Source organism: Cenococcum geophilum (assembly GCF_001692895.1).
Source record: "Cenococcum geophilum 1.58 unplaced genomic scaffold K441scaffold_66, whole genome shotgun sequence".
Taxonomy (NCBI): Eukaryota; Fungi; Ascomycota; class Dothideomycetes; order Gloniales; family Gloniaceae; genus Cenococcum; species Cenococcum geophilum.
The window spans coordinates 754,137-779,688 of NW_027137624.1; the positions used below are offsets into that span (position 1 = coordinate 754,137).

Below are 25,552 nucleotides of genomic sequence, written 5' to 3' on the forward strand. Positions count from 1 at the left end.
CCAAGCACCCTGCTTGTTCAGATTCATTCATCGGGGTTGTCGTCAATCAAATTTTCTTAACCTATAATTCGGTGATTTCTTGTGATCAAATTTGGTATTTGATATCGAGATTTTCTGGTGAAGCTCATTTTGCGTGCTCACTCCGGAATGACATGTGATTAAGGGGCGTAAAAAGATATTTAGTAATAGAGATATGCTACAAGTTTCTGTTATTAAGAGTCAAAATTTAGTGGTGCTTCCTTCTATATATTTGGATATAGACTAGGGATGGTTCGAGCGAGCTTCTGTCGTAATTATTTGATATATCGTGGTGCCGTTAAGTAGTTGTTCTAAGAGCTTAAGTGCAAGTTATGATATCTGTAAGGTGAGCTAATAAAATGATAGGAGATTGAACTTGTATTCTTAAGGGAATTGATGATACTTCAATGGGCTCTGCACTGCAACCAAATGCATTTTCCATATTCAAGAACGGAGCGGACCGTTGAAGTTCTATGCAAAACCTTTCTTGTGTGAACGATTTAAACCCATCCACAACTAGATGATCTCCGATGTGAAATTTCGAAATATCATCCTTCCGATGCATCAAAAATCGCATACATGCCCTTCTCTCCTCTGCCGCCCTCCTGTTGCTCTATTGGAACTCTACCGCCCAGCCACATGCGGTGATAATCAACACCGCCCCATTTCCAGCCGAGCTCTTCAAACACTTGGACGCCTTTCGGGTTATTTGGGAAGATTTCGGTGACCATGCTGCCATCAGAAGTATCAATCTTTTCCATTGCAGCGCGGAGGAGTACGGAAGCCTGATCGTACGAATTCGCATACAGTGGGCCAAATCGGTGTCCGTGTTGGCAGCGGCGAACCATGATCCAACCGAGCAGCTCGCTTGAATCAGTAGAAGATACAATAGCGTAGCCGTAAAGGTCAGAACGGTGGAATAGAGCCTCGTCTGACCAAAGAGCTGGGCGTGCGAAACCGGAATGTGCCAGATCGCTCTCAACTAGGGCCTTGTGAGGAATCTCGCGTAAATCAACAAGCTTCTCTCCACTGGCCAACTTGATTTCCGCCTTCTCAAGATGAGTCTCTTTCAAAGACGGACGCGTCATGAGCCGGATCAAGCCGGTCGCAATGAACCCGAGCCTCTCATAGGTCCTTTTCTGCTCATCGACGCCATCAAGGCCAACAATAGTGGTGCCGCTTGCAACATAGTTCGCTAGTAGAGCGTGGAATAAAGCGCGACCCCATCCTCTGCCACGGTATGCAGCGTTCATGATGAAGTACCCTACCCAACCGGTGCCATTTGCAAAGGTGAAGGGTACAATGCAGCCTTCTGGCTTTGAAGTTTCTTTGGGAACCACCATGAGCCAGCCAGAGTTCTTGGAAACAGTGTAATGAGTGATCGCATCATTTTCATCACGATTCTGGGCTGATATTAGTTTCTCGTAGGGCCTTTGGAAACTTTGTAAGAGAAAGTCGGAGAGGAATATTGGAGAGAAGAGTCTCATACCCATTCGAGAGATTGCATGNGAGGCCACCATAAATCATGAACTTCCTCTAAAGACTCAGCGGGGCGTATGAAGAAGTCTTGGGTTTGAATTGCAGCCATAATGATGTTCCTGGATCTCTGAATTGGAGGAGATTTGTCGTCACTGTGTAATTACTCGTATATATATAATTGCACTTTCAGCAGTAGATATTTTTGCGGGGGTTCTTAAAACTGAGTGGTGAGGTCCAGCTTTAATATAGATCTATACGCCGCAATATATAGTGGAATGCCTAACTGGTTCTGATCGTAAGCCGGAATGAATACCCGCCTCCCCTTTTGGATAATAAGACGAAAGTCGAGGGATGCGCGTTCGTCGATGCCTTAAACCTCCCTGCCTTTACCTATTGGGTACCTTTCTACGTTTACGTGGCACCGTCAAAATTCAATGGAGCCCTGCTTACCTTTGACTGTGGAGTTGTTGGACAAATTCCTTGTCTGAAGGTATGACCCAGTAATTCGTTGAAAATATAGGTTAGAGCTTGTTTGTTTCGGACGTATGATTTGCGATGATGCCTTAAAGGACTAAAGGAGCGCAAGACTCACCCAGAGTCTTTCAGGGACGGTGGGGCATGACTCAAGACGCGAAACCTTATGATTCATGCACCACGGAAGGCTGTGAAATCCTCCACCAGCCCACTTCCATACTGCTCCACCAACCCACTTGTCCAGTATGCCTCCCTCACTTTGCGCGCTCTGCAAGACGAACCGCGCACTCATCCTGCGCCCTAAGGACCACCAGAAGCTCTGCAAAGTCTGCTTCATCTCCGTGTTCGAAACCGAAATCCACCATACCATCACAAGCAACAATCTCTTCCACCCGGGAGAGCGCATCGCAATCGGAGCATCTGGTGGCAAAGACAGCACCGTCTTGGCTAGTGTGCTCAAGACTCTCAATGAGCGCTACGACTATGGGGTCGAGCTGACTCTGTTGTCGATCGACGAGGGCATAAAGGGCTATCGAGATGACTCACTGGAGACTGTGAAGAGGAATGCGAAGCAGTATGACATGCCATTGATGATTGTAGGATACGATGAGTTGTATGGGTGGACAATGGACCAAGTTGTGGAGCAAGTCGGCAAAAAGGGGAATTGCACATATTGCGGAGTTTTTCGAAGACAGGCCCTTGATCGTGGAGCGGCGAAGTTGGGAGTAAAACATGTGGTGACGGGCCATAATGCAGACGATATCGCGGAGACAGTGCTGATGAACCGTAAATGGGCCTCTAATCCCCCAACTTCAAATATTTGGACTCGAATAGCTGGCTGATTCTATTGTTAATTTCAGTACTCCGCGGCGACCTCCCGAGACTTTTACGAACCACCTCTATCGTCACATCTACACCCTCAGCTGTGTCTCAATCACCTGATTCCCCCTCGCATACAAATATCAAGCGCAGCAAACCTCTGAAATACGCCTATGAGAAAGAAATAGTACTCTATGCTCACCACAAATCCCTCGACTACTTCAGCACGGAATGTATATACTCACCAGAAGCATTCCGTGGAAGTGCTCGTGCTCTCATTAAGAACCTTGAACGTGTACGACCAAGCGCAATACTAGATATCGTAAGGAGTGGAGAAGATATGGCCAGGCTAGTACCAGGCAGGAATGAAGCATGCAGCAATGGATGCGGCGGGCTGACAGCCCTTCCGGAAGAAGAAGAGGGAGGCTGCGGAAGCTCAAATGGTCGTAGTGCTGGAGGAGAGATGGCATCAATGGAACACCAACTTGCGCAGAACGAGAGGGCCGCTGAAGTGGGTTTGGAAGTTGAGATTACATCTAGTGCCTTGAATGGGCAGCGAAATGGCAAGGAAAAGAACGTGAAGGATCCCGATGTGGTGCCGCTGGCCAACGGCAAGAAGGGCCGAAGACCAAAAGGACCAGCGCAGACACGACGCAAGACTACTCGACAGACTATGGGACGGTGCAAGCGTTGCGGGTATTTGTCCAGCCAGGAAATCTGCAAGGCATGCGTTTTGCTTGAAGGATTGAACAAGAACAGGCCTAAAAATGAAATCGAAGTCAGCAGTCATGCTCCCGAGAAAGAGCATGGCCATATGAACGGCACAACAAGTGCTATGCAAAAGCTACAACTCGGCGCAGACTGAAATCAGTATTTCTCAGCGGAAATCCCGACAGCTAAATTGGCTGTGTGACGTCTTGCCCTACTGAACCTTGCTTGCCGCCTGGAAAAAATCCCCAGAGGCTGAGAGAGGTTTCAATGTACTTGAGCCGATTGTGCTCACTGATCGCGTGCCATGATACTGTAACAAGGGCACCTACGAAGCTGAAGAAATCCCTATCAAGTATCTCTATACCTTATCTTCGCCTAACCTACAGCCGATATCACAATCCAACGCCCTCGCGGTTGAATCTCACCATGATACCTCTCAATAAAACTAACAAATTCCTCAAAGCGCAATATACTCACTGTAGCCCGATCCTGGTGCTGGCATTTTTTCAGATCCTTGCTCGAGCGACAGGGGTTCGGAAAGAGGGGACGTGCCTCCCTTCCACCGGCCACGTGTGCCTCATCAATATAAAATGGCATCATAACACCAAATCTGCTGATGGGGTAGTGAGACTGTATCAAGTGCCGTTCTGGTGTGTGAGTTCGAGTGTGGTTGTGAGGTAGATAGATTAGTGCTGTAATACGTCTTGCATGCAGCAACCTTGCCGCAGGTTTTTGGAGCAGATGTGTTGTGCAGAGGGGAGTGTAGCGACGTAGATAGACGCACAAAGCAGAGGCGTTCTGGTAAAGACATTATATTATTGTCTCTAGTGCCATATATATAGACTAGGGAATATCACGCCAGCGAGTCTGACAAAGGAAAAGGGAAGTTCTTGTAGTGCAGATATCACATCTCGGACTCCGTCCTAGCCTGGAACCGAAGCGCCCTGATCTTGCTCTATGCCTCACATCTACTGCTACAGCCCAGGAGTAACCTCAAACGGCCCAGTCAATCCCCACGGTCCCGTCACCGTCGTAGCCCCTGTCGACTTGAACATTGCTGTGCCGTCAATGGCGCCCTTCTGGCCTAGAATAATCATGCTCTCGACAACCACGCCCGCCTCCCTCTTAGAACCTCCTTGATACCCGTACGTCCCATTCGAGGTGAGCGATTTCCCGTCCCAGTAAAAGTTGATATCCGTAATTCCTTGCTGGACCAGTGAGTCGCCATCGTCGAGATACAGCGATCCCGTCGCCTTGCCATCAAGGCCGGGTGCGACGATGACGTTGAAGTTTTGCTGGCGTAGCGCGGTGGTGGTATTGGCGCTGTTCGCACGGATTGGAATAATGGAGCCACCTTTCATGTAGACCGGGATGGTTGTGTAGTCTACATTGGTCAGTGTGACCATGGAGCCATTGCCGCGGACTGCTGCAAAGGTCCGATAGTCGTAGAAAAGGTCATCGGGGAGATAGAAGGAGACGGCGGTGGAGTTTGCGTCCGTTACGGGGCAGATAAGGAGGGAGTCGCCATAGAAGTATTGGAGATCGATCCCAAAGGTGTTGGGGTCAGTGGGGTATTCGAAAAAGAGAGGCTTGATGAGGGGGGTGCCATCTTGCGTCTGTCGGTATAGCGCGGTGTAGATGTAATCGAGCAGCTTGTAGCGCGTGTCAATTGCGTTCTTCGCGGCGGCGGTAACGAGTGGCCAGCGGTAGAACTCCTGTGGCGGCGCGCTCATATCTGCGTGGTTACGATAGAAGGGGTAGAAGGCACCGAGTGTTGCCCAGCGTGAACAGAGCTTGTCGTCTGTTGCCCCGTTGAAGCCGCACACATCAGAGCCCACCATCGGCATCTGGAACATGGAGGTGAAAGCGAGCATCTGCGCGATTGAGATCCGGTAGTCGTCCCAATTGGAGTCGTTGTCGCCGAACCAATGGGCCACCTTAGTACCAGCGCCGGCGAAGGTGCTGCGAGTGAGCACCATAGGGCGCCGTCCAGGGCGACGGCTGAGCATCGCTTCGCGGCTGGCGAAGGCATTCATAGTACCGTATAAGTTGTGCGTATCGTATTGAGCGATGCCATTTGCGTTGATAATGTCCGTATAGATGGTGTAGTCACTGAGGCGGCCGCGGTGATTGTTGATTCTGTACGGAGGATTCAAGAGATCACGGCCAGAAAGTCCAGTCATACTACCTGTGGATTGCCGTTTTGCCTTTGAAGAGGTAGATGGCTGGAAATCTGAGGGAAATCCAGGAATGACTCGACCAGTGTTGTTTCGTGGCGTCGATGTTGGCTGAGGAGGATCATTACCCTGTGATGCTGTCCCTGGAGAGAGTTAGCCAGATATGCTGAGAGGAGAACGCATGATGAAATACCATATGGGTCACATCCGTAGGAGCAGAAATTTGAGGCCTCGTTCATGTCCACCCTAAATGTGTGTTAGTTCATAATTCCAAAAATATGAACTTCGACAGGACACGCTAGAGCAGACTGCAAGAGGTGAAGAGTTTCATTTCCAGTCTTGATTTCTTATTCTAGCACTTGCATTTCTTAAAAGAGCTTAGCTGAGGACTTACCAAACTGCGTCAATATCAAGACCTGAGTCCGTGCTAAAGAACCTCGCAAATTGGTTGGTCCACCACTGTTGAGTATTGGAGGCAAACCAATCCGGATACACCACCACTCCCGGCCAGTCCACTCCCAAGTACTCGCCAGTAGAATTCTTCAGAAAGACATCTTGAGATACACCGTCTGAGTACGGCGCGTAATTCGAAGTGGCATGAATTCCAGGATCAAGAATGACTATGTAGTGTTGGTCTCGTCCATGTAAAGTACTGACAAGTTCCCGCATTTTATGCATGGGAAATCTCTCCGGGTCTGTTGTGAAATCCTGGCGAAGATTCATGTAATCTATATCTGTCCACATGGTCTCCAGTGGAATTCCGGCAATTGAGTAGTTGCCCACAACTTCGGCGACGTCCAAAACGTCGAAGTATCCATACTTGCATTGGTGGAAACCAAAAGTCCAGTAAGGCATCATAGCGGGTAAACCAACGACTTCTGCGTACTGTTTGCTCACATCCGAGGCCTTTGGTCCGGCCATAATATACAAGTCTATAATGCCACCATTGGTGTTGTACTCTAGGTACTGACCTTCGGTAGGCGAGTTATTGATGTTAATATCCATGCCGTCGGAGCTCAAAAGAAATACTCCATGGGTGCCAGCGCTACCGCGATGGTCAAAGTACATCGGGTGGCTGCCATAAAGATTGGCATGTCTAGGAATAAAGGGGGACTCGGAGTTCCATAAGGTACGTTGGTAATTGGTCGTTTCCAGGCGGAAAGAGTCGGAGTGCTCCCCGAGCCCATAAAGATTTGGAGACAGAGGCAGTTGAGTGCGAAGTCGGACGTATTGAGACTCGAAGATCAACGAACTGTTGATACCAGACGTATCGAAGAGAGTCTCATTGGTGTTTGTCCGCGTGACAGTAAACGAGAATGGACTTTCCACGAGGGAGAATTGAATGGCCGCGGCCGATGAAGAAGCATTTTGGCTCGCCGGCCTCGGCATGAATGACTCGGGAACCTGGTAAACATTGAGAGCAGCATCATAAATCTTGATGTGTAGACGGTCGTCTGATGATAGGCCAGTCAATATAAGTCCATAGATTGGGAACATGACCGTTTCAGGTGAAATAGCTATAACTTACTTGTTTGGTATTCGACGAGCAGTTTCAAATCATCGAGATCCTGGCCGTAAGCATTGCACGCCGTGCCAGCAAGCTTCAAATCCGCAGTGAGTGTAGAATCTGTCTTGACAACATTCGATGCTGAGTAGCCTGGACAGTCGTTGGTTGTGGTTTGGCGACGCAGGCCCGCATGTGCCAGGGGGCCTGCGAGGGCTGCAGTAGCGGACGCCACTACTGTAAGGAAGAGGCTCGCGAACATGTCGAACTTCCCGAACTTCCCAACGTCTCTACAACCTCGAAAAAGAAAGCATCTCCACGCTTCCTTATAAACTTCTACGCGGATCATGGCGAACACATATTAACCAACTCAACTGACCCACTTAGCCCGCACACTGTTGCATAACCGTGGTCCAGCATGCGTTCTAACCAGCGCATGATGACCCCAGATGGAAGCAAGGAGGTCATCCCCACTGCTCGATTCGGATCGTGGCCTTCCCAGAATTCACCAGGGGAGCGACGATGCAACGTGCGGCCTGGAGCGAGACGAAGAGTTTTTGTTTTGGCCAGCCATGTTGCGTTCCTAGCGTTCCTAGCGTTCCTGCCAGATAGACTCCTCTCTGGTTGGCAAAGGGCAGGGCGGTCAAGGGGAGATCTGGGCTGCCGAGAATCAATCATCCCCAGAATTTCGTCCATGACGGAGATTATGCCAGCGTCATTTACTGTCTGAGATGTAACTTCCAGGGATACCTGTTAGCTACGCGCCCATACTAACTGGCCATCAACCCATGCACATACTGCCGGCCAGCAGACACTCCCTTTTCCTCACTCCACCTCTTTTCAAAATGAACAGCGGAAGCGGTTGACGCTATACTAGATCACAAGCTAGAAAGACTATTTGTAGGCCCTGTGTATGCGCTTCACCCGTGCCTAAGGGTCGACGTCCGAGGCCGAATGCAACCCTCCGTTCACGCTAGTATATCTCTCTTTTTGACTGGATGCGTGACCGCTGCAATCTCGCAGAAAGAATTCTTGCTCAACCTCTACCGCCTAGGAAGGTTGATAAGCTCGGACCCCCAGAACTGGGCTCCCTAACCCAATCGGTCACTACTTTGGAAGCTATCTACACCCAATTAAACCAAATTAATTTTTAGCTCCTTTACCCTTATTTTAGCCTCTTTCTCCTCTACTTTCTATAGTTTTAATTAATATTTATAAACTTTATATTTAGATCTATAGCTATCTACTTATAAATCTTTAGACCTTTAGAGCCTTTAAGCTATAATTATAATGTGAGGGGACTCATCAGGAAATTTTTTTAGGCAGCCGAAAACTTGGGTCTACGAAACTGTTCTGGAGAAGCCCGCCGAAAGTGCCGAGACCATTTTAAGGGATGTTCCGCGTGAATCCAAAGAAAATGGTACGCCTCCGCTCATTATCCATCCCGACTCTAGCGCCCCGGACAAGCCTAGCGCAACTGTAACTGATTTACCTTCTGCGTTTGACCTGCCCGAGCCTGCTTCAGTGCGGTTACCAGATGCTAAGCTTTAGGGAGATGAAGCTCTGACGGAGGCTGGTAAGTAGTGAAGGAGGGGGAGCTCTCACTTTGGTTACAAAATGATATTCTTGAGCGTTTACCTATTCAATACTATAATGATAATTTTGTTACCCACCGCATTTCCCTTCACCCAAACTGCTCCTTTCACAAACTTACAGCTAGATCCACCACAACCACCCCTCCAGATCTATCATCACTCCAGATCCGCCACCACCACACGTCTCATCTTGACCCAAGTTCTTTATACACCTGCAAAGCAGTCTACCACTTCTCTACACACCACCGCAATCACAGTGTCCACCTCCGAACGTAACCCCGTCGACATTATCACCTCGCACCGAGCCACGATCCTCGCCCTGATGGAGCCCACCATCGCCAACATCCGCGAGCCGCTCACAGAAGCCGAGCCGACGACCTACCAGCGCCTCGTACGCAAGCTGAACGAGAGCGCGCAGGCGGCGCAGGAGGCCTGCATGGCGTACGAGGCCCTCGTCGCCAGCGAGGCTCTCAAGAAGCTGCCCGCAGCCCGCACCGACCCCAAGATGGATGCGCTCTTCAAGAAGAACTGGGTGGGCGGCGGTGGGAGGGGTTACGCGGGCGTGGGCCTCACCCGATAGTATTGTCGATATGCATCGGAGGGAGGCGAAGAGGGTAGATGGGTTGAAGGAGGAGTGAGAGGACGAGTATGAGAGGGCGGGGTTGGTGGATAAGATAGTAAGTTCTTAACCCTTATTTTCGGTGAGATCTGTTTATGTGGGCTTGGCGGCTAATTTATCAACTTTAGAAGATGAAGTTCGGAAAGGGGAACCAGAGGAAGATGGCGGGATGAGGGCAGTGAGGAAGAGGATCAGGAGTAGAGCGCCTGGAGGCCTTTGGGCGGTGCGGCTTTCTGTGTGCTTTGGGGGCTTTCTGGGTGGTGGCGCGAGATTTACGACCGTTTCCTGGGGGAGTTACGGTATGGGCACAGGGGATGTGGTTCTTACTGAAAATTGGTGCTGTGTGCTTTCATGCCCTAGAACAGGTTCACTAAATCTTTAAGGAATATTGGTGACAGGGTTGGATAGCCTTGAACAATGTTCGCTGGGATACTGGGTTATAGTGACCGAACTCTGCTTAGGTTTTATGCGACACTGTAAATCCCCTGAAATCACAAATACATAGGAAGACGCTCTTAAAATCACCCAAGAAATCCGAATCACTTCGATTACCAGCACTAAGAAGCCCTCAAGACTATCTGCAAAACTACCCAATTAACCTTCCCATGCACACAATATCAATACCCCCAATCGCCACTATCCAACAAGCTCTGGCTCGCCACAAAGCTAAATCCTCCAAATGGGTCCTGCTCACCATCCATTGGCTCAAAGCCATCAATCAGTGGATTGCTCTTCCTGCTCGCCACGGGGCTGAGGGCCAGGTCTGTGAACTCGTTCGAGAAATTCTCGGCAAGCTCTGGGTCCGTGATGAGTGGCTGGATAGGCGGGGCCAGCTCCCTCGACTCCAGCTTCTTCCAATTGATCTTGCGGAAGAAGCGATGACTCTTGATAGTCTGCAGGTCTTTAGGCATGTTGGTGCCAAGACGCTTCTTAGGTTCTTTGCGCAAGAGCCGCGTAAGCAGGTCTTTAGCGTCAGGGCTAAGGAAGTAAGGTAGGGCGAGCTTTTGCTTGATAATTTTTTCTTGGGTCTTGGCATGGTTGTTGCCAGTGAAGGGAGGTGAACCGGTGAGTAGATCAAAGCCCAGAGCACCGAGGGACCACCAGTCCACGGCCATCCCGTACTCGGACCGCGCGATAACTTCTGGAGCCATGTATTCGACAGTGCCAAGGAAGGAGCGGCAGGTGTTCTCTTCATCGACGGCGACTTTGCTAAGTCCAAAGTCGGTGAGGAGGAGGTGGCCTTCAGAGTCTAGGAGGCAATTCTCAGGCTTGAGGTCGCGGTAGACCACACCGACAGTACGATGCAGATGATCGAGCGCAAGTACCATTTCAGCCATATAGAAGGCGGCAGTATCTTCTGGGAACATACGCTCCACTGCCAGGTGATGGAAGAGCTCACCACCTTGGGCGTATTCGAGAATCAGGTATAGCTTCTCACGGTCTTGGAAAGCGTAGTAAAGCTTCACCACAAAGGCGTGACGGTTGACGCTCTCCAGGATCGCCCTCTCAGTCTTCGTTTGCTCCACCAACTTTTTATGAACAGTCAACGAAGCTTTGCGGAACTGCTTCTGTGCATAGAGGCGGCCAGTGGCCTTCTGCTTGACTAGTAGGACGGTTCCATAACTGCCCTTTCCAAGACAGGTGATCGGCTCAAAGTCGCCTGCGGTCATCTTTCGCATGTTAGAGTCTCTACGCAGGCCACCTTCAGCGGCGACAAGTAAGGCCTTGGAGGGCACATCCGGACTGATGAAATCATTCTCCAGATTAACTTCGTAGCTCTCCATTTCAGTTTTGTCGCTGTCGCTTTCAAAGCCAGAAACGCTGCCGTTACTCGATATGTCCGACCTCAATGCACCGGCTAAAGATGACTTCACTGGTGTATCAGCTCTGGATCCAATGCTGAGCGCTTCTAGTTTTTGCTTCAGCGCACTGATGCCACCAGCGGATGATGTCGGTCGCAGCGCCGGACTGCTGGTGACGCTTGGGTAGCCAGATATCATGGGGCCTAGCCTTGGCGTGCTGGTCGCAGAGAAATCGGACTCCTCTCCACCAGAAGTGACGGGAGTTTGAAATCCTCTGATAGTTGTCATGGCGGGAGCACCTGGCTTCATCCCTCGCCTCTTCTTTTTCTTCTTCTGCGCCTTGCTTAAAACCATATCAAAGTCCAGTTTTTCGGTTACAGTTGCGGTCTTCAGCCCGTTAACCGAGCCCACTGGACCCACCGGGGCCGGAGCCGTAATATTGATTGGCGGAGTACCGGCGTGGTTTCTGAGAGCAATGGATGGCCGGTCAATATCTATCTTTCCCGTGCTTCCTACAAAGACGTCTTCGTCCTCTCCCTCAGCCCCTGGCCTGCCTTGCAGTAATTCCCTAAGCGGGGCTTGACCGATAGGACGGGGTGACAGGCGTCGGTCGGCGCTGTCAAAAGCGAACATAGCCATAGTATTTGGAAAATAATTTGTTTAGAAATGTATTCAATCTCCCGGGAGGAAACCAAGTCGTGCTATACTGTAGAGTGGGTGTCAGCACATGTGATGATGATGCGAGTTCTGCCTGAAGGCAACCGACTTCCAAACTGCAAATGATACCCCAGAGTTTACCGTCCGCCCAGTCAAGGCGGACCCCTCGCCAGTAGCCAAACCAAAGAAGCGAAACTTGCGTCCGTCCTCGAAATGCCAGAAGTCAGGGTTGGGTTTGGGATTGCGGTTGCAACCGAGGCGCGGTCGCGGTAGAGTGAGTGGATGGTCTTTGAGTCAGAAATGGAGCCCATAGATGGTGGTATTTGTGATTCGGATAGTCTGTTGGGAGATGCCAGGCTGAACGGTCCGGCAAACGCGTCGTGATTGAAGTTGTTTTGGTGATACCTCTCGAAGGAAGTTGGCTGGAAGTTGGAGCAATTATTTTAGCGCGGGTAATATTTGCGGTCGCACGAATGTGGTTAGTTGGCTTGCGGACCGATTGAAAATCCGCACCAACGGAATCAGGTAACGTTTCTTTTTTCCGGATCCTTATCGATAACGTAGTGCCAAAAACGGGTTAAGGGATATGGAGTACGTGCAATATATATCAAAAACTACTACATTGTGCATTCAAATTCAGCTCTATATGCACGCAAAATTTGATCTAAAATGCATCAATTTTAAATGCAAATTGTAGAGTGGAAAGACAGTAGAGTCTCGTAATAATAACGATATATCTAGCAGTAAATAGCAACAACTACAAGGCTGTTTAGAATAATTTTAATAACCTTTAAATCGCAGTGTTTAGTTTTTAAACTTATTATGCTTTAAATTGTTTATAAAAGTGTTGACTTATTATTAATCAATGGCTGAAAATTTAGTTGGTGCGCGATTTTTGGTGAGAGTCCCTATAATTCGACGCGCGGAACTAGCAATTTTCCGAACCGTGTACCAGACGATCATTCAGAGGTTATGTAAGCAGCTTGTGATTGGATGATCGTCTGGTCACGAGGTATACTACGGCACTACCCCAACCGGCGAGCCCCCGGTCCTTAACCAAACAAAAGATTTCGAATACATATCAAAAGAATTATTGAATCACGAAAGCTACACGGTTTTGGCTTCAAGAAGTTCAATTTTCTCACACCCTTTTGCAAAACTCAACTTTCACATAATCCTCCACCTTCGCAGCCATTGCCCAGGCCCCAGGGACTATCTTAAAGTCCTCGCATTCCGGCACTTCTTCCATTCCCAATCGAGCTGCCGCACGTTCAACATGCGGATAAGCCTACACGGGCTCCGCGTTATTCCAACGAGTCCCTCGCTTCGTGCTTTCTTTCACAAACGCTACCATGGTCGAATACAACAGGCTGCTCTCGTAGTATCCCGCACATACTCTACTGCCCCATCGAGCTCGAAGCTTGTGGTGTTGGGCGAGCTGGACAAGTTCCCCTTGGGTGTCTCGAACTTCCGCAAAATTCGCGAGTTCCCCGGATTAGCATACTTTGACAAAACGAGCTATATCCCTGTAATTGCGCGTGGACCACCAGTGCAGCTCTTTTGTCGCCCCAGGCGATTTGGAAAGTCGCTTACCATCAGTATGCTGCAATACTTCCATGGGGTCGAGTTCCGGAAGAAATACGACCAGCTATTCACAGTATGTGGGCGTAAGATGCTTTTTGCATATAATTTGTATGGACACATAACTTACGCTAGAATTAGGATCTCGACGTGAATAGAGCTGTTAAAGACGGCAAAGTTATGCCTGGACAGTATCTTGTTTTAAATTTCGACTTCTCTTGTACCGATCGTTCTCTCCCAATTGAGAATGCTATGCAATCCCTCGCGCAGGAAATAAATGACACGCTGTTGGACTTTAGGCTTACATACGCCGACTATCTGGGTGAATCATTTGCATTAGAAACTTCTCGTTTTATTGACAGTAACCCGGTTAGAAATCTAAGAATCCTTATTGCGGCTGTTGATCGTGCGCTTGGAAATATTCATGATAAGGGCGACAAGAATAATCCACTCTTCGGTGTTAAAGGGGTATGCTTATGCTAAATTGCTATATATAATGCTTTCTAACATCTAAAGATCTATTTACTAGTAGATGAATACAATTCTTACGCGAACGAATTCATGGATCCACATAATCCAAGATCATGGTTTGATACGACGGCCGCTTCTTTTCTAAAGGGATTTTGGTCCGTCGTTAAAGCCGGCAAGAAGAGTTATTATGGCATCGATAGAGTGTATCTGACTGGTGTCATACCTCTCCTTCTAAGTAATATTACTAGTGGCTTCAACGAGCAAGAAAACCTCTCCTTCAGCCCACAGTATTCCACCATTTGCGGATTAACTCAGTCTGACGTACTAGGAGCGCTAAAGGCTATATGTAATGATGAGAAAGAGGTGCAAGAGCACCTTGAGGAATTAAAATTCTACGCTAATAGTTACCACTTCTGCGACGAACGGATTGTAGAACCGGTTTTTAATACACACTCTGCTCTTTTATATCTTCAAGTAAGTAAATAGAATTATTATGTGATCCTAGTGCTTATTATTGGATATATAGGCAGTTAAACTACAAGAAAGGCCCCAAATTGAGGATCCTTAAAACTCAGAAGTCTCCGAGCCATTCTTACGGATCTGTGCAGGGATGGCATGTGGGTCGGAGAGTTTCAGCTTGCATAATAAATATTAGATTCTTCAAGCTTGTATTCAGACTACTATCCCCAAGCAGATCTCTCTCCTGAGTGCATGACATTGAGCACTTCAATCACTTTTCCCAGGGTTGTAAATCAATCAACTCAACTGAGGCTTCAAATTGATTGAATTGAAAGCTTTGTAGGCAGAGAGCTCGGTTAATTGAATTGATTAAATTAATATTGAAGTCCTGGCAACTAGTTTAACTGAGTTTAACTGGTATAGTAGTTAGCAACCATTACGAGTTCTTGGCAGAGTTGATGCAGGATGACCTACCTAGCGACGCCTAAATTATTTCCTACTGTCCTTCCTGTCTCCCGGCTCTTAATATAGGTCTATCGCGAGTCTTGGCATGGTGTTGACTTACCCTCCCGCCCGTTATTATTTACCAGCCGCTTTAACTGCCCATCTACCATATTGATAACGCCTTCCCTATCCTATCCCTTGCACTGATAGGGTCCTATAAAATGTGGCCCGTGCACGCATGTCAAGAACATCAACTTTCCCGCGCCATAAACTCTGTCGAATACCATTATGCAAAGACGGCCCGTGTTGGCAGGAGCACGTAGATCGACTCAACTCCAAAGAATAAGGCTCTATATACAATATACCAATATTTCAATGTTTGTGACTTTATTTGAAAGCTGTAGTAATGCGGCAGAACGACTGACCGCCTATATGTGATTGGTGCGCACGGGCCACATTTTATAGGACGTTATTATCGGTGCAAGGGATAACCCTAGCACCATTAAAGCTTCAATTATATCAGATTATTGTAGGCCCGTTGTTAAATGAGGAATATAGTAGCCAAAAAGACGCGTCCAGTTAATTCCTGTATAATCTTCTAGTTCGAATTCGGTAGTTAACGCGTCGTTATTGCTAATTCTAAGGCGCCCTGCCAAAGCTCGGGCGACGACGGTGTAAATAACGGGCGATGCTCAGGTAAACTATTTTTGGTAAGAAGACTAAGGTTTAGAGCATTGCTCTATGTCTAGTAATATTTTCTATATAATGTCAAAGCTTCAATATTCTTCAATCAACTCAACTCAATCGGAGCCTCCAAATTGATTGAATTGCCAAGCCAGCGAACTCTCAGTTGGTTGAATTGATTGAGTCTTGGCACCCAACTCAACTCTATTGAAGTCTCGTTGATTGATTTACAACCCTGACTTTGCCATGGCACTGCCACCTCCTCAACGGGCTGGTGAAGCTATAAATTCTATTTACGCGTTAAGTTTGCCAAGGCAAACGGACACAAGACTTCTTCTGGCTTGCCTCACCCCATTTAATAAAATCCCTTCTTTCCAACAGCGTCGACCCGTTAGTTCACCCAGAGAGTTCTCTTGACTTTCGTTTCTTCTACCATGAACATTTGGGCTTAGTTGATTTGCACCTACGCCCTTTCAGACCTATGCTCGAGCCCAATATACTGCACGTAACGCCAATTCACCCACCACGTGGCAAAAAACTCGCCCAGGATTGGTTACATCGACGCGTTCGCCATGAATCAGTCTGTCACCGGTGGTGGGTCTCGTCGCAAATCTAGTGTTACTGAGGTCTTCGTACTGATTGAACTTTAGGAAACAGCCGCGTTTCTAGTGAGCTTCATGCCAGTGAGGCCTCCAACGATACCGACATCGCCAGTTATCCAGATGGCCACGAGCATAGCCTTAGAGAAAACGCTACCAGCAACAATGAAGATCCTTCTGATGACGATATGATGTGCTTGTCTAATGATGTTGACATGGCTGATGTCATGGAAGACACTCCTCGTGAAGGGAAGTGGATGGCTACCATCCATGCCCGAAGTGCGGTCCGTCGTACTACTTTCAATGATGGGATCCTATTCTTTGCCGAAGACACCGGTAGCATTTCCTCTCCTTCAGGTCCTCCTGGGCTTCACGAGCCGTCTCAACCAGTGGCTGAACAATCATCAAAGCCGAAGCCTGCATCCGTAGGGCTCAACGACGAGGACACGCTCATCATAACATTGAAAGGGCAAGGCTATAAAGATGCACACATCTCACAAGAACTCGTCAAGAGAGGTTTCAGGAAGTTGGATCACAAGACAATCGCGACGCGTACGACGCGTATTATCGGCATCATGGCAAAGTATGTGGATGGCCAACTCGCGGATGGTTCCAAAGAGTGGAACGAACATGAAGTAGGATATCCCATACACCACTATTTTGGAACCAAATTGCTAATTCTAGACAGGATGAAATCCTCGTATCCGCTATGAACAAGGCTCAAACTGAGATTACCGATGAGGTCGAAAAGCTCTACGCAATGTTTTTTGAAGGCGTTGCTAAACACATGCGCAAAGCAGATGCCCAAGTTAATTTTTCCGCTCAGGCTTGCAAGGACCGTTGGGCAGCTCTCATCGACGGCACCGCCGTTATTCCAACGGAGCTTGATGACGATCCAGAGAGGCGCAGCAAAGAGAATAAGGCCCGCAAGGAGATGCAGAAGCGTCAAAGGCTCCAGAAAGAGGAGGAGCTCAAGCAAGCTGAGAAACTCGATCGCCTTACTCGAATGGCCGAGGAGAATGCCAAGCTGGAGAATGCTACGAAACAGGAGAAGACAGCCAACAGCAGGGCCAAGCATATTGCTGAAAAGGCAGCCAGGGCGGAACAGCGTGCCGCTAAACTCCTGGCCAAGGTCCAAAAGGCCGAAGAAAATAAGCTCAAGAAGACTCAGCGGGCTGCCCAACTTAAGAAAAAGGGTCCAAATGCTACACTTGCTGCAAACACCTCTAACCCCTTGCCGGTACGCCCGGCCACTCAAGGCGTAGACTCGGATTCCAAAGATCCGCGCTTGGTTTTAGATCGTGGACAACTGAAAAAGTTGTGTGAAGGCCGCTCGCTCTCCGGAGAAGCGAAAACTAAGCGCGAACTCCTCATACGCCTCCAGACAGCTGACCTAGCCATGACCATTGAAGAGCTCAAAGCCAAGTGCCGTGCGCAGGGTCTCAACACTTCCGGCAACAAAGAAGTACTGCGATTTCAGTTGGCTGAAGTAGAAGCCAACGGCTTCTCTTAGGTTTGCTGGCGGATGGGGAACTTGGGGTTTCTCGGAAGTACATGGTAGTAGTTGTGGCTTTGGGAGAGTTTTAGGAATATCTTGAGAGCTTCAACCGCCTCCAAGGCGTTTTGCGTGAAAAAAAAGAGTAGCCTACTGAACTGAGGACGGTATAGGCTGCTAATGGTATGTACTTAGGCCTTATTTCTTATTCAGGAATTTATGTGCTGATGTTGAAGCGTCCTTGTGATGGCAATATAAAATAAAATCCTAGACATTTCTTAGATAAAAATCAAGAAAATCGGTATGTCCGACTCCTAAAATTAGGTGTATACATTTAACTTTCTCTATATGATCTACTTTAGATAAATCTCCGTTACTGAGCAGAAGACATTGCATGTCTTGCTACAAACTCTCTTCGACGTTAGATATCTCGAAAGCATCAAAACGCTTCACAAACAAACGAAGGCCTCCAGAATTTTGCAATATTGCCCGTGCAACATTCTCAACCTCATCCACCTCTGCGCCTTTACTTTTTCTCGTGCCCTACATGTCTTTCTATGTATTCCTATGGAAGAGAGGCACAAGCAGAGACACGAGACACGAGCAGAGAGACATGGGCAGAGACACGGGTATAGGGTGTACGACCTTCGGTATCCCTCCCCTGTGCGCCCGCGCGGCGGGCATCTAATTTCGCTACGGCTGCAGGTAATTTAGTATCTCATGCAACCTTTAATGTCCCACTGCAGGTGGTCCGTGCGGAATAACAGAATCTGAGCTGCGCAGAAGCTTCGCAGATAATATGGATTAATCCAATCATCAATTAATTGACCACTATACCTTCTAATCGTGCCTTTCTAGAACGCCTATCTTAAACGAATCTCCACCAAGGATTACATATAGATATTAAAATATATATTTGTTAAGCTTTATATTCCTTATTACGGCTCTAAGATCCTAATGATCTAATGGCTGGAGCTTATCGATAAGAATAGGATACGGATATAGAGCTAGCAGGAAGGAGTCCGCTTTGCTCCTTTTGGCAATATTCCTCCCGCGACACCCCCACACACGGCATATCCCCAAATAGTTTAGCTCTGCCGGCTCCCCGCAAATCAACACCGCCCTCGTCTTCACTTCTCGCGCTAATGACGCCTCCACGACTCGCGATGCGGAAATGGCGTCAGGTGAGGGCTTTAACGCACGCCAAGCTTCCTCAGCCGGGCTATTTCCGCAGGAGGTGAGGTTAGCGCGCAGTAAGCACTCAAAAAGATTTTCGGGAACAGGAAAAGGGCGAATGGAGTCAGCGAGTTAGTAGTAAGGGGGGATGCTGCGGATCTGCAAGGTGCTATCCCAGGCTGATGGCAGGGTGTGAGATACAGATCTTTAGAGCCCTGGGGAGGGACATATAAAAACAGCAGCCCACGGAATCTGGGGTTTTTAGTGTAGTGGATCTGGAGATAAGCTTGTTGATACGTTTTATGACGCTTGTTATAAACGCAACTGTGGTCCTCGCATAAGTTCAATTGCATTCTTATTATTTAGTTTATTTGCCCTACCACGATTCGGCCTACCTCTATCCGCTATACTGCTCCAAAGGGCACGGCAGCATTTCTAGAAGAATATTTAATCAGTCAACATGGTGCACTTTCGTACAGACATTGGAGCAACGAACCCACGCGCTTCGGGTTCTAATGACAACTACGCGAAGGAGCTGGATACTGAGGTGTTAATCGTAGGCGCAGGATTTAGCGGAGTATATCTTCTGCATAAGTTGCGCGAGTTGGGGTTCAAATGCAAGATCTATGAAGCCGGAAAGGTTCGACCCTCCTTGTACACTTCCGCCATGGAGAATGGCTTGGGTAATTATTTCCTGTATAGGGGCTTGGCGGAATTTGGCATTGGAACTGCTACCCTGGCGCACGAGTAGATAGCACGGTGCCGATTTATGAGTACTCTATTGAGAAAGTTTGGAAGGTGAGGAACTAAAAGAATGATTCCCGGCAAGGCCAAACTGAGTGTGTAACTTACTGTGCATATCGAACTAGGACTGGACATGGTCAGAAAAGTACCCAGGCTTCGCTGAATTGAGGAAGTACTTCGAGCACGTGGATAACGTCCTCGATATCAAGAAGGATGTAGCTTTCGACACCCGTGTTGTCTCCGCTCAATTCGATAAGCCCTCGAGTAGATGGATCATCAAGACCGAAGACGGCCGTACCGCGCGTGCGACGTACTACATACTGGCCGCTGGGTTTGCCGCGAAGAGACATTTTCCGGATTGGCAAGGTCTAGATACCTTCAAAGGCGAGATGCATCATTCCTCTTTCTGGCCAGAAAGTGGTGTTGATGTCAAGGGCAAACGCGTCGCTGTTGTGGGCACAGGCTCGACTGGGGTGCAGATCGCACAAGAGACAGCCAAGGAGGCTGCCTCAGTCACGGTCTTCCAGCGGACGCCGAACTTGGCGCTGCCCATGCGTCAAGGGAAGCTGAGTAAAGAGGAACAAGAAAAGAGAAAGAAAGACTATCCAGAACTTTACAAAAATAGGATGACAACCTTTGCGGGCATGCAGTACGACTTCGCAGAAAGAAACACCTTTGACGACTCACCCGAGGAAAGAGAGAAATTCTACGAGAAGCTATGGGAAAATGGAGGGTTCGAGTATTGGCTGGCGAACTACAAAGATATGCTGTTTGATATGAAAGCGAACGAACAAGCATACAATTTTTGGGTAAAGAAGACACGCGGACGAATATCCGATCCAGTCAAACGAAACATTCTTGCTCCCCTAACTCCCCCGCATGCCTGGGGGACTAAGAGACCGTCTCTGGAACAGGACTACTATGAGCAACTCGATAAACCGCAGAATGACGTTGTCGACATTAAGAAAACGCCCATTGTTGAAGTCACAGAGACAGGCATTAAGACTGCGGATGGCAAGCTCCGCGAGTTTGACGTTATAGCTTTGGCGACTGGCTTCGACTCTGTGACGGGAGGCATGAAGAATATGGGTCTGAGAGACGTGGATGGCGTTGAACTGGCAGAGAAGTGGAAGATGGGGACCTGGTCCTATCTTGGGATGACATGCGCTGGCTTCCCGTAAGTTAGACCCAGAGCTTTTGATAATTGAGTTGCTAAATTTTGGACAGCAACATGTTCTTCCTTTACGGCGCCCAGGGCCCAACAGCGTTTGCCAATGGACCAAGTTGTGTCGAGTGTCAGGGTGATTGGATCGTAGATGCAATGGCCAAGCTCCGAGAGCATGGTATCAAGTACATTGACGCGACGCGGAAGGCTGAAGAGGACTGGCGGCGAAAGGTAACAGAGATCTCCGATAAGACGCTCTTTCCTGGCACATCATCGTGGTATATGGGAGCCAATGTCCCAGGCAAGCCGCGCGAGCAGTTGAACTACACTGGCGGAATTCCGCTTTATGAGAAGGAGTGTCGAAATGCATTGGACAATGGTTTTGAGGGCTTTATTACGGCATGAGAGAGGTGTTTGAGATGGAGCGAGAACCAAATGTTGCCTAGCTGTCTGAATTTTCCATTCTTCTCCGTACAGTTCGGAGCTCTCGGTTCGAATGTAAAATATCCCATTATATCCCATTATGTCCTGTTGGCTTGGCATTCGTCGTGACGGTGGCTTGTGAAAGCGGCGGATGACGTTCTTTGCCGAGCACCAGCTTCCGTCCCATCCAGTTCCTGCACTTTTGCCTCCGCGCCCTCCATGGAACCGTTTGATGCCAGGCTATAGATTGCTTCCCGCATAGCATACTATGAGGGCAGCCTTCCTCTTCGGCCGACAATGTCTTCGACAGGGACTCCGTCAATCCGCCCAGTATACCCCGCGTCATTTTCAACGAGCCTTCTCCGCGCGCATCCCATTCCACGGCCGATTCTCTAGACCTCCTCCTCCTATACCGGGTAGAACATTGCGTTTCGCCACTCTTAGTCCTCTAGCTTTTGTTAGCCTCAGTCAGGATGATTTGGAAGATGGCAAAACACATGAAGAGGCTATGCTGGAAGCATCTAGGAAGGAGTTGAAGGAGCATGTCCCCAAAGCATTGCAAGGGTCGAGAAAAGTTCGGAGGGGAATATACTTCTTCATTGATATGTATATTATCGAGCCAATTGCTACCGGGCTGAGGTTTCTACATCTAGTCATTATATTCGTGCCAGTGTTAGTCACTATACCATCAATTTGGTTCGGAAAACGCCAACCCGGCCACGATAATGAACGAAGCGGGACTCTTTGGTGGTATGGGTTCTTGGTTAGGTCAATGGAGAAGGCTGGTGCAACTTTCATCAAGGTGATATCGAGTTCAATTGAGGAATGGAAATATGTTGACTGGACTTTTACAGCTTGGACAATGGGCCGCATCACGATCAGATATATTCCCTACGGAGCTTTGCGCTACCATGTCATCACTCCATTCGAACGCACCCGCACACTCTCTCGCGAAGACCAAGAAAATAGTGGAAAAGGCATTCGATGGGCGGGCATTTGAAGATATCTTCGAGGAGTTTGAGGGAAAGCCTCTCGGAGTTGGAGCAATTGCACAGGTATACAAGGCCAAGCTAAAACCCGACCTTGCAGTGCCGGGAGATACAGACCTTGAGGAAGAGCCCCCAAACCTCCGGCAGAGATTCAGGAAGAATGTGGACGTGACGCTAAAGAGCACACCACAACGGGTTCCGTCGAGTTATGTGGCCGTCAAGGTTCTACATCCCAAAGTTGACAGAATTGTCCAAAGGGATCTACGGATAATGGCATTCTTCGCTGCTCTTATCAATGCCGTCCCGACCATGGAGTGGCTTTCATTCCCGGATGAGGTCAAACAATTTGGAGAAATGATGAGGCTGCAGCTAGACCTACGGATTGAGTCTGCTAATCTGACGATATTCCGAAAGCACTTTAAGAATCGCACTACTGCCTGGTTTCCCTATCCATACACGGACTACACCACACGTGAAGTCTTGATTGAGGAGTTTGCTCAGGGCATTCCCTTGGAGGACTTCATAGAAAATGGTGGCGGTGTGTTCCAAAAAGATATCGCTGACGAGGGTCTTGATGCCTTTCTACACATGGTCTTAATAGACAACTTTATTCACGCCGACTTACACCCAGGCAATATTATGGTGCGATTCTATAAGCCCGAACGCTTAGACGTTCCCATGTTTAGCCGCGCCAAGAATAAACAAACCTCTCCAGCCGAATCAACAGACGTCACAGAGGAGGTTCTACAAAAGCTCCGGCCTTTCAAGAAGAAACCGAAAGAATGGGCTGCTCAACTTCAAAAGATTGACAACGAAGGTTATCGGCCTCAGCTTATCTTTATTGACACCGGACTGGTGACTGAGCTGAATGCGAAGAACCGTACCAACTTTCTGGACCTGTTCAAAGCTATTGCAGAATTTGATGGCTATAAAGCTGGCCACCTTATGGTAGAACGATGTCGGCAACCGGAAGCTGTGATTGACCCAGAGGTTTTCGCTCTTCGCATGCAGCATCTTGTTCTTGGTGTAAAGAGTCGAACATTTGCGCTTGGAAATATTAAGATTGGAGACATCCTTAATGAAGTGCTTTCGATGGTCAGAACCCACCACGTCAGGCTAGAAGGGGATTTTGTAAATGTGGTTTTGAGCATATTACTGCTAGAAGGTATCGGGAGGAACTTGGATCCGAATTTAGACCTTTTTGCGGGGTGAGCCTTTTATTTCGCTACGACCGATTCATTAAAGCTGATCAACTTTTCTAATACAGCGCTCTACCTATACTTCGTAAACTTGGTGCTCAGAGCGGTTCGTCGATGATTCGTGGTGGCGATTTCTCGATGCTCAAGGTTTGGGCTGGTCTCGAAGCTCGCAGCTTCCTTCAAGCTTCCATCGAAAGTGTAAGTGTTTATGAAATCGGCTAAATTGTATCCTAAGCTGATTGCCCATCTTTAGGTCGAAATGTGTGTTAAGTACGACATGCTATCACCCAATGTTTGATAAAAGAAATGGAATCTAGATTTTCCTTTTCTCCGCCTTTAGGCGAGGCGGATACTCTTTGGGTATCATTGTTTTTATCTCCACTCAGCATTGTAGGCGTTGAAAAAGTGTCTTATAGACATTTTCATGAGGCACACGACCAGGCGGCTTTCTGGTTTAAGGGGTTACACACTGCATCAATGAAGGCATTGGACTGGCCAGCGTAGACCTAGGTATAAGAGACGCTATATTTCTGTTCAGCTCCGCAAGAAAGTCCTTGTATACTATTTCTTCTATTTTCATCCGATGCCCGCCAATTGTACGTGCAACTGGCGGGATGGCTTGTCGGGTTCTGGGGCTTACTCGACGTACGTCGTAGAACTAGCGTATCACGCCCACCTTACTAGCACCTTGAACTCCAAAAAGCTCACAAGCTCTCCATATCATTCCAATTGACTCTATACTTTCCAATCCCTTCAGCAATCATCTCTTCAGCAATAAATCTTCATGGAACCAGCAATCGCAGGAGCCCTCTACACCGCCGAATGCTAGAGGGCGCCGTCGCCTTCGCACAAGTCATCACGCACCCGACACTCCCCTCCGCGCCTCCTTCCCGCACATCGCCTCCACTCGTCTCCCTCGCACCGGCCACACCCTCTCCGTCGTCAAAGGCCGCCCCTACATCTTCGGCGGCGAGTCCTCACCCGGCACACTCGCCAACAATAACATGCACATGGCCATCCTCGGGCGTGCTCGAAGCTGACCACCAGAGCCTCGCCGCCCTGTTCACAGAACCAAACGGCAGCACGCCAGCGCCGCGAAAGGGCCACCCGGCAGCGGTGATCGGCAACTCAATCTACATATCCGGCGGCGAGGGCGTCGCGGACGAGAAGGGTAGAGCGTGGGTCTTCGACACGGTCGCCAAGGCGTGGAGCCACCTCGACCCGGCGCCCGGCGCGCCGTACCCTTCGCGCCGCGCTCTGCACGCGGCCGCGTCGTCGGAGCTGCCCGGCCCAAGGAGACGGTGTTCAAGGGGCGCGCGCCGCAGCAGCCTGCGGATCCGGCGACCGTGGTGCCCGAGCTGCCGGAGAGCCATTCGTGGGGGACGGCGTTTGTGTGTGGGGGGAAGGGCGAGGGAGGGCGGGAGGATGCTGGAGGATGGGTTGGCGTTTGATGTGCGGACTCGGGCGTGGTTGAATATCCCGACGCCGCCGGGGCTACCGAGGGTCGGGGCTAGCATGGCGGTTGTGGGGGGCAGGCTGTATAGATTTGGTGGGCACGACGGAGAGTCGTGTGTTGGTGGTGGGATTGAGTGGCTGGATGTCAGCGGCGTGTGGCAGCATGCGGAAAGCGGGACCACGGCGCTGCAGAGCGGGTGAGCGTGGGAGGAAATCACATATCAGGAGGGAGGGGCAGAGCGGGCCTGGTTGGTGTTACGACGGGCAGGGGAGAAAGTATCTCTTGGCGATCGACGGAGAGTGGAAGGCGCCGTTGTCGTTGGAAGTGTCGGGTACGGATGTAGCGGCGGATGAGGGCTCGACGTGCTTGGACGATATCTGAAAGCGTGACGGGTACGAGTGTGAAGGAAGCTACGAGGCATGCTATCAAAATGGACGTGAGGCAAGCCAAGTGGGCGGAGGCGCAATATATCACTACCTTGATGCCAGTGGAGAAGAGGAGAAAGAGACTCTTGGGGAGCCGAGGACGAAGGAAATGGGCTTGAAGAAAGGACTTGCGGTTGCGAGGGGGACTGAGGTTGACGGTGCAAGTGTCATTATTTGGGGCGGCGTCAGTGAGAAAGGACAGGTCTTGGATGATGGGTGGTTGGTTATTGTGGATAGGCGATGAGGGATGCTCACCTATACGGGTTGTTTATAACCCAAAAGGTCCTATATTGTTAGATATGCCTCACTGTAGTTACGCTGTGCTTGGACTTCTTTGTGAGCCAATACGACACTTACAGCTGGTTGTCGTATTGTAATAGCATCAGA

General features: G+C 49.1%; 12 protein-coding genes across 12 annotated transcripts; 9 read left to right on the forward strand and 3 right to left on the reverse strand.

Annotated features, from left to right (window-relative positions):
* Positions 1-566: 566 nt before the first annotated feature.
* On the reverse strand, positions 567-1,606 carry K441DRAFT_690545 (uncharacterized protein; the record flags this gene model as incomplete). Its single annotated transcript, XM_067652389.1, has 2 exons — positions 567-1,421; positions 1,508-1,606. 2 exons carry the CDS (start codon positions 1,604-1,606, stop codon positions 567-569), a joined length of 954 nt encoding a protein of 317 aa, XP_067498069.1.
* Positions 1,607-2,216: 610 nt separating this feature from the next.
* Positions 2,217-3,719, forward strand: K441DRAFT_708781 (putative PP-loop ATPase superfamily protein; the record flags this gene model as incomplete). The annotated part of the gene is made up of 3 exons (XM_067653801.1): positions 2,217-2,757; positions 2,832-3,568; positions 3,651-3,719. The coding sequence occupies 3 exons, from the start codon at positions 2,217-2,219 to the stop codon at positions 3,717-3,719; spliced, it is 1,347 nt and encodes a 448-aa protein (XP_067498070.1).
* Positions 3,720-4,131: 412 nt separating this feature from the next.
* On the reverse strand, positions 4,132-7,523 carry K441DRAFT_668976 (glycoside hydrolase family 31 protein). The gene is made up of 4 exons (XM_067650083.1): positions 7,207-7,523; positions 6,073-7,132; positions 5,872-5,924; positions 4,132-5,821 (listed from the first exon to the last, which is right to left on the reverse strand). The coding sequence occupies exons 1-4, from the start codon at positions 7,442-7,444 to the stop codon at positions 4,476-4,478; spliced, it is 2,697 nt and encodes an 898-aa protein (XP_067498071.1). The 5' UTR covers positions 7,445-7,523; the 3' UTR covers positions 4,132-4,475.
* Positions 7,524-8,575: 1,052 nt separating this feature from the next.
* K441DRAFT_681783 (uncharacterized protein) lies at positions 8,576-9,357 on the forward strand (the record flags this gene model as incomplete). Its single annotated transcript, XM_067651509.1, has 2 exons — positions 8,576-8,602; positions 8,899-9,357. 2 exons carry the CDS (start codon positions 8,576-8,578, stop codon positions 9,355-9,357), a joined length of 486 nt encoding a protein of 161 aa, XP_067498072.1.
* A 132-nt stretch (positions 9,358-9,489) lies between these two features.
* Positions 9,490-9,895, forward strand: K441DRAFT_309754 (uncharacterized protein). Its single transcript, XM_067641091.1, has one exon. The coding sequence runs from the start codon at positions 9,566-9,568 to the stop codon at positions 9,776-9,778; it is 213 nt and encodes a 70-aa protein (XP_067498073.1). The 5' UTR covers positions 9,490-9,565; the 3' UTR covers positions 9,779-9,895.
* K441DRAFT_309753 (serine/threonine-protein kinase-like protein psk1) lies at positions 9,896-11,987 on the reverse strand. Its single transcript, XM_067641090.1, has 2 exons — positions 11,965-11,987; positions 9,896-11,904 (listed from the first exon to the last, which is right to left on the reverse strand). Exon 2 carries the CDS (start codon positions 11,835-11,837, stop codon positions 10,014-10,016), a length of 1,824 nt encoding a protein of 607 aa, XP_067498074.1. The 5' UTR covers positions 11,838-11,904; positions 11,965-11,987; the 3' UTR covers positions 9,896-10,013.
* Positions 11,988-12,926: 939 nt separating this feature from the next.
* K441DRAFT_700482 (DUF1703-domain-containing protein) lies at positions 12,927-14,759 on the forward strand. Its single transcript, XM_067653253.1, has 4 exons — positions 12,927-13,512; positions 13,578-13,904; positions 13,953-14,381; positions 14,434-14,759. Exons 1-4 carry the CDS (start codon positions 13,132-13,134, stop codon positions 14,473-14,475), a joined length of 1,179 nt encoding a protein of 392 aa, XP_067498075.1. The 5' UTR covers positions 12,927-13,131; the 3' UTR covers positions 14,476-14,759.
* Positions 14,760-16,350: 1,591 nt separating this feature from the next.
* K441DRAFT_588170 (uncharacterized protein) lies at positions 16,351-17,606 on the forward strand (the record flags this gene model as incomplete). Its single annotated transcript, XM_067644703.1, has 2 exons — positions 16,351-16,728; positions 16,782-17,606. 2 exons carry the CDS (start codon positions 16,351-16,353, stop codon positions 17,604-17,606), a joined length of 1,203 nt encoding a protein of 400 aa, XP_067498076.1.
* Positions 17,607-17,701: 95 nt separating this feature from the next.
* K441DRAFT_668981 (uncharacterized protein) lies at positions 17,702-18,466 on the forward strand. Its single transcript, XM_067650084.1, has 3 exons — positions 17,702-17,771; positions 17,825-17,889; positions 17,951-18,466. Exon 3 carries the CDS (start codon positions 17,983-17,985, stop codon positions 18,274-18,276), a length of 294 nt encoding a protein of 97 aa, XP_067498077.1. The 5' UTR covers positions 17,702-17,771; positions 17,825-17,889; positions 17,951-17,982; the 3' UTR covers positions 18,277-18,466.
* A 758-nt stretch (positions 18,467-19,224) lies between these two features.
* On the forward strand, positions 19,225-21,078 carry K441DRAFT_588199 (cyclopentanone 1,2-monooxygenase; the record flags this gene model as incomplete). Its single annotated transcript, XM_067644704.1, has 4 exons — positions 19,225-19,404; positions 19,467-19,562; positions 19,634-20,685; positions 20,736-21,078. The coding sequence occupies 4 exons, from the start codon at positions 19,225-19,227 to the stop codon at positions 21,076-21,078; spliced, it is 1,671 nt and encodes a 556-aa protein (XP_067498078.1).
* Positions 21,079-21,364: 286 nt separating this feature from the next.
* Positions 21,365-23,582, forward strand: K441DRAFT_587977 (ABC1-domain-containing protein; the record flags this gene model as incomplete). The annotated part of the gene is made up of 4 exons (XM_067644694.1): positions 21,365-21,898; positions 21,951-23,293; positions 23,353-23,482; positions 23,538-23,582. 4 exons carry the CDS (start codon positions 21,365-21,367, stop codon positions 23,580-23,582), a joined length of 2,052 nt encoding a protein of 683 aa, XP_067498079.1.
* A 262-nt stretch (positions 23,583-23,844) lies between these two features.
* Positions 23,845-25,403, forward strand: K441DRAFT_738257 (uncharacterized protein). The gene is made up of 2 exons (XM_067654334.1): positions 23,845-25,102; positions 25,125-25,403. The coding sequence occupies exon 1, from the start codon at positions 24,107-24,109 to the stop codon at positions 24,938-24,940; it is 834 nt and encodes a 277-aa protein (XP_067498080.1). The 5' UTR covers positions 23,845-24,106; the 3' UTR covers positions 24,941-25,102; positions 25,125-25,403.
* The last annotated feature ends 149 nt before the right edge of the window (positions 25,404-25,552 follow it).